General features: G+C 42.2%; 1 protein-coding gene across 2 annotated transcripts in view; it reads right to left on the bottom strand.

The window, feature by feature from the left end:
• The window catches only part of KIF1B (kinesin family member 1B), a gene marked incomplete at its 5' end in the record, with an annotated part of 85,871 nt that overhangs the window by 13,515 nt on the left and 58,359 nt on the right, over positions 1-13,997 (bottom strand). For both annotated transcript variants that reach the window (XM_084274794.1, XM_084274795.1), the window contains 11 exons: positions 1,625-1,730; positions 1,990-2,074; positions 2,751-2,817; positions 3,430-3,538; positions 5,609-5,664; positions 6,565-6,683; positions 7,271-7,361; positions 7,921-8,080; positions 8,415-8,544; positions 8,662-8,747; positions 10,892-11,010. In XM_084274794.1, coding sequence (XP_084130920.1) covers positions 1,625-1,730; positions 1,990-2,074; positions 2,751-2,817; positions 3,430-3,538; positions 5,609-5,664; positions 6,565-6,683; positions 7,271-7,361; positions 7,921-8,080; positions 8,415-8,544; positions 8,662-8,747; positions 10,892-11,010 — 1,128 coding nt within the window. The remainder of the gene's footprint in view (positions 1-1,624; positions 1,731-1,989; positions 2,075-2,750; positions 2,818-3,429; positions 3,539-5,608; positions 5,665-6,564; positions 6,684-7,270; positions 7,362-7,920; positions 8,081-8,414; positions 8,545-8,661; positions 8,748-10,891; positions 11,011-13,997) is intronic.

Raw genomic sequence — 13,997 nt, 5'->3', positions numbered from 1 at the left:
CTGGAAGAGCTAAGAGGTTTGCTAACTGAATTCAGCAGAAGCTAAAAGGGAGTGGCAGTAATACAAATAAGACATAAAGCATTCTATTTTTAAGAATCTTTATGTACAAGGGAAGCAAACAGAAAATACCTAGGCATATCCTTATCAAGAAAGAGCCTGTAAAAACATAGAAAGACCTTCAGTTAGTGCAGCCAAAAGCAGAACAGAAAAGCAACAGTTGAGAGGAACAGAACAAGTGGACTTAAAAAAAGAACAAACAACCAGCACACAACAGAAAAACCACCAATCAGAGAATGAGTCTGCAGACAGTGAGCAAGCCTTGAGACACAGCCCTTGCTGAGGCTGTAATCCCACCCCACTGCCCTGCCCTGCACTCATCCCACAGCTTAAGCCTTGGCATTTTGGTAAGAGATGGTCAACAGCTTCACTACACTCACACTCCCTCCTTCACCCAAGCAGCTCACCTAAGAGAAAACTACAGAGCACCAAAGGCATTTCTTGAAGAACAGCAAGTACAGAGCCTTCCAACTGTAAATCCAGTAGCATCAGATTGGAAACTAGCATCAGTCAGTCCCCTTACATTCCAGTTACATGGATCCAGTAAGTTGAATATGATAAAATACCCACTGCTCAGTGAGAGGCAAAGAACAGCTGCAAAAAGCACCCTGTGACAGTCTGCACAGACAGACACTAGGTGGCAGGAAGACACTGGGTTGGTAGGAGAGGTGTCCTGAATCCACCTTTAATATCACAGCAGTATTTCAAAGTCCAAGCCTCTAATGGAGAAGGAAGAAGCCATTTCAGTGCCTAGAAGGAGATGGCCTCCAGCATTCAGCAGAGACAGGCTCCAAACCAACCCCCATCCCTTCTGGAAACATTTAGAGTTAAATTTCAGAGATATTCCTGCTTTGCACCAGCTGAACAGAGCCAGGCAGCGGTCAAGTGACTTGGCTGATGTCAGAGGAGGGGAAAGCTGTGCTGGCAATGCAGCATTCTGCTTCACTGCCCTTTGTTGCAGACACTGAAGCAACACAACGTGTAGTCTGAGTGATCTTTACAGCAACACATCCTAATGAGGAGACACATGCAGCCAGAAACACCTCAGACAGGGACCCTGTTGTACTGGCAGTAACAGACCTCCCACTCCCCATTACTAGAACGAGTCAATTTGTGAACCATCTGTACAAATCCACAGCTTAAGTTTAGTTTACAGAGCACCACGATCTTGCCTGAGCTGTCATATGCATGTTCTAGGAATAATATAGGCATGCACACATCCACAGTGTATCCTGAGATTGCCTCCTGTACTACAATGCTCTATTGTTGCAACAAGCTTTCACATCAGCTTGAAAGTTCTGGGTTAAATTCTGAGACTCCCTCAAGCTGTCCTTTTCCACCCTCCCTGATGGTGCTTACAACAGAAAGTAATTCCAATGCATTATCAAGAACTCTGTGTAGACCAACAGACTTCAGCTTTAGCACTAATTTATGGTAACACTCATTCTCCACCTATATGCCCTGTGCCCAGGGAATTCTACATTGAGTAATTATCAACATCCCACCAATATCTCAAAGGTCAAAGGAATTTTAGAGCCCTGCTACAGTGCTCACTTTCTTCACTTACCTATTGGAGCTGTGAGAGGACTTCAGGTATTTTGCAGAGATAATATTCAAAGACAGAATAGCATCCACAGCAGCTTCATCTACCTCTGCTTTATTTCTTATACGTCCTGAAAAGAGTAGGAGAGGGAATCAATGAAAGCTAAACCTGAAACACAGAGGGAATCTCTTTTTCCTAGTATCATTTCAGCCTATGGGATGAGCAAGCTGCTCTAAGTGGAAGTTGCAAAACTTGAGTTTCTTCTTTGGCTGTTTTTCAAAATCCTCCTCCCACAGCCAGTGCTCAAAGATGACAGGATTGGATACAAGGAAAAATTGCCAATAGTGTTTTTCTTCCTTGCATAGCAAGACACAAACCAATATACTCACCAACAACCAGCTCCCGCACGTCCTTCCAGTGCAACTCACTGCCCTTCTCATGGATAATGGTGACTGTGATTCTACGCTGGATTCCCTGGTAGAGTTCAAAACCAAAACACTGGTGAAATATTCATACTCACACACACTAACATCATCTACTTTGTACTTCTACTGCAAAAATGAAACATATAATTTAATCATTTAAATTAGTCTTACAGAGAACAAATGTTTACATTGATTTTAGGACCCTGAAACACACACGAAAACACAGAGCATAAACCTCTAAAGAATACTAACTAGGATTATCTTTAGAATCTAGCTAAATACAAGTTATTATTTAGGAATATTACATTAGCATTTGTGATAATTAACTACAGGCACTTAAAATGCACTGAGACATCGTGCTGATCTGTCTTGTAACCACATGCAGTAAGAACAAGCTAATGAAAGTTGAGTCCATGTGATCCTTCTGTGCCCTTGGTGGAGATGTTAGAGAGCACTGAAGGCACAGACCTGGTCCCAAAGGGTCCTCCTCTTTAAAAGGCTTTCATCTTTCATAAGTGGGATGCACACTGCTAAGTAGAGGAAACAGAAATACACTAGGGGCCAAATATATCCTCCTCACAGCCCAAAGCTACCAGACTGAGTAGAGACTGCAAGACGACTGACCCTACAGCTATCATTAGAGAGCTATGGGAAAGGAAAGACATGAGAGATGCAAAGTCCAGCCATTAGCATGAAGCTTGCTGTTCTACAGCTTTCCTTAGTACCTGGTGAAGCAGGAATGTCCCCTGGCAGGGCAGGCCTCCAGTGTGGTCTACAATAGCAGGAATATACCTGGGAGAGAGAGTGGAATCAGCAGGCAGGAAAGATGCACTCGCACAGCAACTCTGCTCTGCCTTCTCCTGCCAACAGTTACATCTTCATATAGCAGCTGAAGAAGAGTGTTTCTGCTGCCACTCCAGGCTGTACTGCATCACACCACAGTATCACAGAAACCCAGAAGTATCAGATACTGCACTCCAAGTACTTCTGGAAAATGGTGGAATTCACATCTCAACATAATCCCTAGAGATGTGTCAGGTAAAACACTCTCTGTAGCAGAGGTGAACAGAAAATAGGGCCTGCTAGGTGACTTCTGGAGCACAAAGTCTCTCTTGGCCCAAAGAATCTGAATTCATGGCCTACACAGGACTGTGCAGCTGGTCTGCATGGGCTTTCAAAGTGGAAAGATTACTTCCAAGTGTGAGAAAATGTCATTCTCTCTCCTCAGTCCTTTCCAATGGGGATAACACATGCCAGCGGAACGTACACCTGCTCATTACAAACCAGCCAGGCCAGTGCCCAGTAATGACTGCTAATTATCAACTAGGTCTGAACAGAACAAAGGGTAGAAGATCAAACTCCCATAAACCTTCTTAAACCAGAAAAGATTAGTCCTGGACTTACTCCCCTGTTGGTTCCAATTCGCTGATCTCAAACCACACAAGGAGGTCATATTTGCTCACACTCTGGCCCAGGCTGGGCTTGCTCATGGTATTTAGCTTTGTAGCTGGCACTTAAAGAAAGAAAAAGGAAAAAAAAAGAAAGAAGAAAAATAAGAAGCAATGGTTTACAAAGATGAACAAGTAAAGCTTCCCTTAGGGCTCACAGAAACATGGCATTTCAGTGAGCCTACGTATTCTATCTACATACACAGATCACATCTTTTTCCATTAAAATTATGTTGCTTACAGCCACCATTCTTTCCCAAAGTGTTGTTTTTAAAATCTAAGATACTGTATTTTTTTTAAAAGTTAAATAATGAAGCAAAAGTGTAGCAAAAAGAAGATTGTGCAAAAAAAAAAGACTGTCTCTCCAGACCTACAGAAAAAGTTTCTTCGTGTGTGCATCACTTACTTTATGGCTCAACAGTTTGTGATTTAGAATTGCTTAGGTATGTTCATCCCCAACATTACTCACCCACAAGAGCATTTCCTGTTCCCCACACAACACAAGAAAATAAAAATGAAAACTTAAATTCTTCATATTACAAACTGCTGGTTTCCTGTCCCAGGTCAGATAAGATAATGTGTATGTAGAGAGGCTGAACCAGACTTATTTCAGAGCCTAATCCTGCCAAAGCATGTTTCTGGGCATAAGAATCAACTGTTTACAGCACTGCAACTCCATCATGTTAGGTAGCAAGCTTCAGTGTCATTTAGGGTTCCCATTACTCAGGGCAGTGACTCTCTTTCACCCATGGTACCCTGTAGCTCCACACGAGCTCATTACAGGCTCAGTGACTCAGTGCTGCTGACAGCAGGAGGAATGTCAGACCCACAAGTCACTGGAGTTTATTGCTGAGCAGAGAAACTGAAAAGCACCAGAAGAGAACACCACAAAAGACACATTCCACTCAATGTGAAAGCAGGTTCTAGAACTTGTTCTGGCACACTGAACCAGCCTGTCACTTCTTTTTTTTTTCCCCTCTTAAATAAAAGAGAATACAAATGTAAGGAACAGCACTGTTAGGAGCAAAAAAGAGAAGAGGAGCAAAAATGAAACTTGCACAGAGCACAGCAGAATTTTTATAGCTGTTTTTTGCATATGCAGTATCTCATCCCAAGCTCACAAACAGAATACCAAAATCAGAGGTCCAGAAAGTTTCAGGGGATAGATCCAGTGATACAAAAAACCCTGAGATACCTAGCACACTGGAGTTTATAGAGTCTTTACAGTTCTCTCTTGGATAGCCCTAAACTTAAGCACATGATCATCCTTCCATGACTGCAACCATGGCAGTTCCTAGTCCCAAGAATACCACATCATAAAAAAACCAAGAAAAAAGGGATTTTGAAGCACGTTTGGGAACTACTTCTACATCTACCACAGATCAAGTACTAACCATCTCGTTTAGGAGCCCTCTCACTCTGACAACTGGGAACAGGCAGAAAGAGAAAAGGTGGTAGCTGGTCAGCTCCATCCTGGAAAGCAGCCACAGCAGAGGATGCAAGCACGTTGGCATGCTCGGATAGCGTGTTCAGCACATGCACGTTTACATAGCCAGACATAAGATACCTAATCAACTCAATTTTTCTTTCATGGTCTGCAAAGGGAATGGAACACACACACACACAAAAAAAAAGAGGATGGTAGAAATATGCAGGTGAGAGAAAGCTGGAGGAGAAGGAAATTTAAAAGTTGAAATGGAAAAAACAAACCCCCAAACACAAGAGAGTTCAGCATGCGTTGTTATAATTAAGCAAAGGAAATCAAGGATCACTTCAGCAAGACTGACTCACAAAATGAGAGTGTTAGAAGGGAAAATGATGAAGTGGTTAATGAATAAACAAATTTCCAGTCAAGTGCTCAGTAAGCACATAAAGAGCCACAGCCAGATCTCATGGAATATAGTCAGCACTTCAGGAATGGAATTCTACCTTTTAATGAGCCAAGAAGCACTTCCTGCAAGAGCAGGTTGAAAGGAACACATGAAAAGGAAGACAGGCTGCAAAGCTGGATCCAACACCCTTTGCAACATTCACTCCACTACATTTCTTGGTGTCCTGAGTAGCTCAGGAACACACCACGACCTTCATTTTCAGTAGTAGATCTGTGAGGTACAGAATTAGAGAGCTGTTCTCACCTGGCTTTGAGAGTGGCATAGGGGGAGGAAAGAATCTTCGGGAGGGCTGTGGAGGGCTGTAGAGAAATGAAAAGTTATCAACACACAGGCAGCTAAACAAAACAAATATATACAAACACACACACACACAGAGGTATGTATCCACACACAGCTAGTACAGCCTTTTCACATGTTTTTGTCTCTCAAAATATCCTCACAAACCCATGAAGACAAGTAAGTGTCAGCTGTGACAAAAGCAAGTGGACACAGCACACTTCTCAGACTAACCTTTCTTCCTTCTAACTTAAAAACATATATATATTTGTTACTGACAGCTGGGATTAATTATGACTTCTAACTGTTCTGTCCCCATTCCACACTGAAAATTTAAGTGGGTAACAGGCATTTCCCAAAACTGCTTAAGGAAAAGGAAGAAGCCTCAGCTGGCATTTCCTTTTAAAGGCAGCATGTGGTTCCTCTGCAGCTGCTGCCTTCAGGAGGAGGCTAACCACACCAAGCAATCCAAACAGCCTCCCTTCAGCTGTGAAGATCACTATGACTAGGGGTCCTTCCCTGATTCCAAAAATTCAGAAGCTCAGCAACTTCAGCACTAGCATGTCAAGAGGCTGAGAGCCTTTTGCTTTCCCTCTGATCTCATCTCTCTTCGTCACCCTCCCTTTCTTTATGCGCCAGGCTGCTTGCCCTGAGAGGACACTGCATCCTGGAGCAGCCCTCATCAAACTCATTACTGAAGTTCTGAGTACAACGTTTTACCACCACAGTGTTTGTAGGGTGACTGCAGCTTTCCATGTTTGAGATGCCAGAACAATTCCATCGCTCACTAACGAACACAGGGTGCTGCCAGGATTCTTACCTCACTCAGGAATCCTCCTCATGATGTGCAGCTATTGCCTGAGCCGCAGAGCTAACACGAGCACAGCCACCAACAGCCTTTATGCCAGAATAGTGAAAAATACCTGTTGAGATCCTGTCCTTGCAGATGGAGAGGATGCTGTTGGTAATGTCCAAAGACCTCAAAGACAATAGGCTTTGTTTTGATGTACTCCACAAAGGATTCCGTCACTTCCACTGCAATCTATCAGGCAATGTAAGGAAAGAGAGTGAGACATACAAAACCCCATCTTCTAAGCCTGAATTTCAGGAGTCTGTTTATTTCATACAGCTTCCTGCTGCTCACAGCAAAAAGGAACTGCATTCCTTTCTGCTTTAGGCATTAATTCTACTCCTCAATACAGGAGAAAATGAAAGCCTCCGTATCAGGCATTTTAGGCAGGAGAAGCAGCAGCTGCATTCAGCCCAAGGATTAGACAGCTCATAAAAACAGGTATGTTTAGTTCATCTGGTATCAGCAGCACCACTATTCACATGGTATTTTATTTATTGAATTCTAGACTGTGTTCATTAAACATCCTGGAAGGGAAACAGGGAATTCAAAGGCAGGAAGCAGAGGTGAATCAGAGGACTTAAATCTGCTGTACAGAATAAATCTGTATTTTGCTCTCCACTGGGGATACATCATTCACCTGACCGCCCATCCTACTCTCTACTCTTAATTCCTCCTGTCCCCTTTCCCATGCACTTCTCCTGAGTTTACCAAGAAGGGTACACACAACTCCTAGATTTAGCAACAGGCACTTACTATTAATGTAAAGTCTTACTTACATTCTGAACATGGTAAAACCCAAGGGGAGTCCCTCGACCGTTGTTTTTGAGAGGTTCTGTTGAGAAAGCTTCATCATGCCGATGTAAAAAGCTTTAAAAAAAACCAAAACCCCAAACACATCACATAGGGAAACACCACCATCACCCCAGAAGAATGAAGACTGCTGTGCTGTGAAGCCCACACTGAAAGGAACCCATACATTTATTCTGCTAGAACTGTACAGGGAGTTGACTGGTGGCCTAAAGCTATTTAGTCTTAGTCTTATCTGGCCCTGGTCTTTGGGACCACAATTCCTGTACTTGTTTTTTCTTCCTTACTGACATTTTTCTTTCTCAAGTAACTAATAAATATACACAATCTACAATATACAATTTTTCACATTAAAAGCCATTATCAAACAAAACCTCAAGACATCTCTAACTTGTAGCTTAAGAATCCACTCTGCTCCTTAATTCCTTTCTGTAAAACTTTAACACAAAGAGGGTATGGCTTGTACCAGGAATTCCAGTAACTGAACAAACAGTGGTTTGCTCTGGTCTACCACGCTGTCACTGATCTGAGAAACTCTCAATCAGACCCTCCATCGCCCTCTATTATTTGCACTCTCAATCAAATTCATTGCCTAGTGTAAATAAGGAGAAATTCTTACTTGAACTGGCAGAAAATATCTGCATATTCAGGAAGGATGCCACTGGCCTGGAGCACTGTCACACGGAAGGTGAACACACTACCCAGTTTCAAGTGATCACCAATTTCTTCAGTGAACCCTTCCATGGTCATCTTTCCATCCAACGTGGCTGACTTCAAGTCTTAGAGAGAAACAAATGCCCCACATGAAATCACTTTCTTCTTTCATCCTCCCCACTCCTCCCCCCCCCTTTCTTAAAATACTCCTTCAGGCAACATTTTTGTCCCATCACACTTTCTGTTTTTCTTCTGAGTGCAAAATATTTGCTGATGATCAGAAGTTCCAAATACCCAGCAAATCAGTAACTCCAGCAGCTATCCCATGAACCCATCGGTTACACCTCTCCCTGCTTATCATATTCTTGAAGGACACTCAGAACCCCCTTTCTATAACTGACTGGAAGTGTCTCAAATTTCCCTTCAATTCTCCAAGACTACCACACATTTCTTGTTTACCTAGCTCGTTCATTCTGCTGATCTCCTCTGGAGGAGTGGTAACCTCTGAATTCTGTCCTTGCCCTTCCACAATCCTTAATTCTTCCAACGACAATCCAGACCGAGTCATTGCAACTGAAGAAAAATCACTCTGCAAAATTAAGTTGCATGTAAGAGACACACATTCACCCACATTACTTACTCTTTATTTAGAGGTGCAAACTCTAAAGCACTCAAAGAAATTTAACTCCACTTTAAGACTTGTTACCTTATCAAAATATTCATTGTCAAATGAAATTTTAGCTGTGCCGGACTGTCGGATACCAGAGCCATAATCTGGGGCTTCTTCATCAGCTAAAAAACAGAAAGAGAAAAGAAATAATTAAAAAAAAATTATGGGGAGAAGAGGGAGAAACCCTCAGAGTTATCTACATGGAAATTCTGATTACAATAGAAAACAGCCCACGAAGTAGAAGGGGCCTGGTTCCAGTCATCTGGTAACAGATGGGAGGAAGCAGTGGGGAAAAATCGTAGCAGAAATCATCCACCACAAAGTCAAGTGTGGAAAAACAACAGGACAAGCTACGTAGTTTCATCAGGAATATACTCATCTTTACTAAAGTCGGTTTGTATTCAACCCTGTCTACTAATTTTTACTATTTATTTACTTGTGATTATTCTATCGGATGTGAATTAACACACTGGAATAGAAATGACCCACAAGGGAATGTATATTTACGTTGATTTAAACTGCCATAAACTAAGCAGTCACACTGGCAAAGCCTCACAAGAAATGCTGTAAGTTTGAAAGGAAGTTCTGGTTGTACAGTCTGTCCATTTGACTCCTCCTCTTTGTGGACAGTGACAACAGGGCCTGGTTAAACACCAGATATGGTTTCCACAGTGTTTGCAGGTGAAATTCCAACATTCAGAATGTGTTGTTGGCTTTGGGGCAGTTCAGCCTTGAGAAAAGCCTGAGAGGGGAACTGATCAATGGTTTTCAATATCTGAAGGGTGAGACACAGGGGGAAATGGGCAGCCTCTTCTCAGTGTCTGTGGGGACAGGACAAGGGGCAATGGCTGCAAGTTGGAGCACAGGAAGTTCCCCAGCAACCTGGGGAAGAACTTTTCCCCAGTGAGGGTGAGGGAGCCCTGGGACAGGCTGCCCAGGGGGTGTGGAGTCTCCATCTCTGGAGAGATTCCAGCCCCGTCTGGACGCCGCCCTGTGCAATATGAGCTGGGGAGCTGCTTTGGCAGGGGGTTGGACCCCAGGAGCTCTCCAGGTCCCTTCCAACCCCTACAGCTCTGTGATTCTGTGATCTGAAGCCTTGCTTCGGGACTAAATAACACCATGGCCCTTTTTCAAGAGATGCCCCCAGCTGAATTTCTGTTAGCCATGCTGCAGTCTACTTATTTGGATGGATACAAAGAGTATTTATTTGGAAATATGTGGTTAATGCTAAGGAGACCAAAGCAAGCTGGAAATGAGACCTCTGTACACATTAAAATTGATTTTATTTCACTTGCTGTTCTAGTCCCTGCCAGGGCGATTCTTAAACATCTTCAGAGACTCAGATTTCATTACAGGTTCCCATGGAGAGTGAAACTTCCAGGGTTACCCTACCTAAACAATAAAGAAATGTTGGCAGTTGGCCACCTCTAGAAAGGACAAATAACAGGAAGTGTCTGTGCTCTCACCAGCACGGATAGGACATGGCTAACTACCAACCACAAAACTCCTCTAGCTCACCCCATCCTGGAGAGTATAAAATCTTAGCAGTGACTAGCAGACTGCAGTTAAGATCTGGCACACATACAATAGCAGTTCAGACCTGGGTGAAGCAGTTATCATCCCCTTATATACCCTTCTCTTCTGAAGAGTTCACAATTCTTGGTGATAAAACAGTGCATTAAAGCAGCTTCTACATCTCAACACACTATTAGTGAAACAGAAAACTGCTGATTTGTTTATACTATGCTGAAAACTGTCGGTTCAAGAACTTCATGTGCCTTTCAGAGCCTGAAGGAACACATCTTTGTGTATTGAAAAAGGACATTTTGAGATGAGCAAACACATGGTAGAACTTTTCTGCAAGCCATCACAACCATCAAACGTGATATTCCCTTGTCCAGTGTTTATACAGGGTGCCAGAAAGAAAACCTTTAATTTTTTTGGAGTTATTATCACTAGTTAACCCCTTCACTGTCTCAAAAAAGCAGTGTTGCATCAGTTGTCAGATATAAACTTTAGTGGTTAACACCATTTTAAATGCTTCTGACCAGTAGCATTATCTCAAGATTTATTCACACTTGGTCTGTACGATTCACCCCAGTGAAAACATCTCAAAAGCAAGTTCAGAATAAAGAGCAAGTGTTCTTTGCAATTCTAAAATCATTCAGGTTTTATTTGTTTGCCTGATATAAAAAAAAAAAAAACCAACTGCAGCTATTCCTAGTGCCCCAGAGAGTTGCAATGGAAAGCTCCCAGAGTGTCTCACCTGCTATAGCTTGCACTGCTACTCGCAGGAATCCTCGGACTTCTCCTTTCTCACTAACAACAGCTACTCTGTGAATAAGAGGCACCGGGTACAGCAGATTGCTCAGATACACAAATGCTCTGGTAACAGGAAGGAAAGAAAAAACAAACAGCATTAGGCAACCAGCTGCCAAACCAGACCGCAGTAGTTGGTTGGCTCTTCAGTTAGTTTAGTTTACTCCAACCAATAGACCTGCACTGTGGTCACGCATCCGGATTGTCCACAGAGGGCTCTTCAGCAGTGTCAAAGCCACAAAGTGCTCTAAACCAGAGTACAGTGGAGACACAGGGCTCAGATTAGTGAGTTACAAAACATATGAAGGAGACAACATAAGATAATGGCTTTCTACAAGGTGATTTTAGATCCGCTACAGTTGTAAATGGAGCTGTTAGCCAGACTGTAGAAGTGCACTAAGGAACTACTGATTATAAAGAATTGTTTGAGTTTTCCACCCCTGAATGTAGTTTGAAGTGATAAATTAAAAGGGAATCGATCTACTGTGTTCACACAGCCTCAAACATTTTACTGCACAGATGAAAACACTCTTCAAAACAGATGGACTGGTTTCTCCCTGTTCTACATGCATGTGATAGCACTGAGTTATCAGAAAGCCCCAATAGACCTTAAGTCATCTCTTAGATTTCTGGGAAGATTCCCAAGTGTACAGGTAGTGAAAGCCTGCAAGCCATCTTTGTTTCTTTAAATAAAACAAAACCCAAGCAACAAAACACCAGGCAGTACTCTAGAGCAATGGCTTGGGAATTATAGCTGGCAATAGGAACAGTGGTGTTTAGGCCCAGTACTGCATGAACCTGCCCTGCCCTAACTTTTAGAGTAATATACAAGCAGGGTCTATTTTAGAACAACATTGGACTGCATAGATCTTTAATTAAAAGTTATTTTACATTTCTGCAACAGATTACAAAAGTTCTTAGACCACCACACTTCAGAGTGAGGGGCCTGAGGAACACTTGAAGCACCGAGGAGCCTAAAGAGTCAGGTAAAGAGCAGCTCTCTGCGAGGAAGGCTGAATGAATTATGGGAGCTGGTTTAGAGTTCAGCAGAGTCCTGAGATGCATAAAAGTTTCACCAGTCATTAAATTTAAAGTGACTAACCAGTTACATGTGTAATTATTATTCTATGTGTATTACATTATGCTAAACACCAGTGATTTGTTTAACTGGATTTCCTTCTCACAGTTCTTTTTATTAGTCTTTATTGTTAAATATAATTAATTCCTCAAATTTATAACTGTTATTATTCAAGATTCATAGGGAAAGAGCTACATGGCAAAAAGGGACAGAGTAATAAAGATGTTCACTGCCTCTCTGGAGACATCAGCTGTAGAATTTGTTCTGTGAACACAGCAAGACTAATCCGGACTCAATTCCTGTGACACATCGCTAAGGAGCTTCCCGTGCCCATCCCAGAATGAAGGCATTATCTTGGAATGACAGGTAGTCAAACAGGTGTCAGTTGTGAACCAAAGAGACAAAAATAACACTACTAAAACCCAAAGTGGTGACAGAATGCAATGGAGAAGAGAATGATTAATAAGGCTGTAAAAGTAGCAAAACAAAAAATGAAGGAAATCAAACAACAAGAAAAAAAACCACCACAACTGCAACGTAACACTTGACTGAGATTAGGATGTAATTCCTTTTCAGTCTGCTCTAAAGTGAGGGATGCACTGGTAAAGCAGGGAAAGGGAGAAACAACTAAATTTAAAGTAACAAAGTAGGAAGTTTCCTTTTATATTTTTCCTCCAAGAAAACATCTTAATTTTTAGCTTTGAAATTTCAGGTGACGCTCATCTGAGAAAGTAGCATCCCACCATACAAGAACACAGCCCCTCACACTAAGAAACTGGAATCATTTGCTTGGACTGGACCAGGGATGGAGTTCAGGAAGTTATGTAGCTTTAGGGTCAACAAGAAAAATGGAATGCAGTTTGAAAACTGTATTTCAAGCTAGGGAAATGGACATTCTTCCCCACAGAAAGGAATCTAAATAGCTTTGCATCCATATGTACACAGGAAGAGGCAGTTTCACTCACTACCACAGGCAGTCATTACAGAAGACTTCCTACTTGAAAGCCAAACTAGTGGAAAGGGAAAGCATTAACTGTGTGAAAAATAAACATATTTCTTTGCATGGGGGTAAAGTTCTGAAGCTGCTGCCCACCACATCAGAGCCAGAGCACTCAGCTTCAGAAGCAACTACCGTTTTGACACCTCAGGAAAATGAGATTCCCAAAGTAAAATACATTTCTCCTCTTCCTTTACTCCCTTACACCCAGTCACCCAGCTCAGCTGGATACTTTAAAGCTCAGAGAAAGTAAAGCACATGAGACAAAACGTTTTAAGCTTCCTGTTTGGGGATGGGAATGCTGGATCTCTTCTGCAGGACAGAGAGCAGTAGCACCTTTGCTGTACAGAGAGAAGTGTTGTTTTATGCAGGAATGCTGCCTTCCAGTGCCATTCCATCCCCTTTAGCACAAGACGGTACCAAGTCAGGAGTGCATGAAATTTAAGGTTCTCCTCCTGCTCTTCCCACATCTGGGAGGACTCCTACTCCCCACACATCCTATAAAACAAGTGTCCCCCTGCACCTTAGCCCAGCAGACTGAAAGAGGGGGAGCTGTATTAGCAGAAAGATTGGTGAGGTAAAATGGCATACTCACAACAAAACTAGAAATGAAATTTAACAAAAAAAAATTTGATAAAAAGAAATCAAACCAAACCCAACAGAAATCAGAATGATGATGGATATTTGTCATGGATTAGCCCAACTAGGATAGATTAACTCTATCCTAACTGAACCCAGGACATTATTTTTTAAATAAACACATAAAGATTTAAATAAAATACCCCACAGTCCTCTCCCACCTCCCTTACAGACATAGCAAATGCTTGGTATGTCACACCATTAAATAGAATCAGTCTTAAAGACAGTCCAGCATGCCAGAAGAGATGGCTAAAGGGACCAGCTCTTTTTTTTTCCTTTTCTTTAAAAGTTATAGCACAAATAAAAGACAGGTGCAGCACAGAGAAAGAGAAGAAAAGC

The sequence above is a fragment of the Gallinula chloropus genome (genome assembly GCF_964237585.1).
Source record: "Gallinula chloropus genome assembly, chromosome: 23".
NCBI lineage: Eukaryota > Metazoa > Chordata > Aves > Gruiformes > Rallidae > Gallinula > Gallinula chloropus.
The sequence above is the reverse complement of the archived record's forward strand: the minus strand, read 5'-3'. Positions and strand labels throughout refer to the sequence as shown.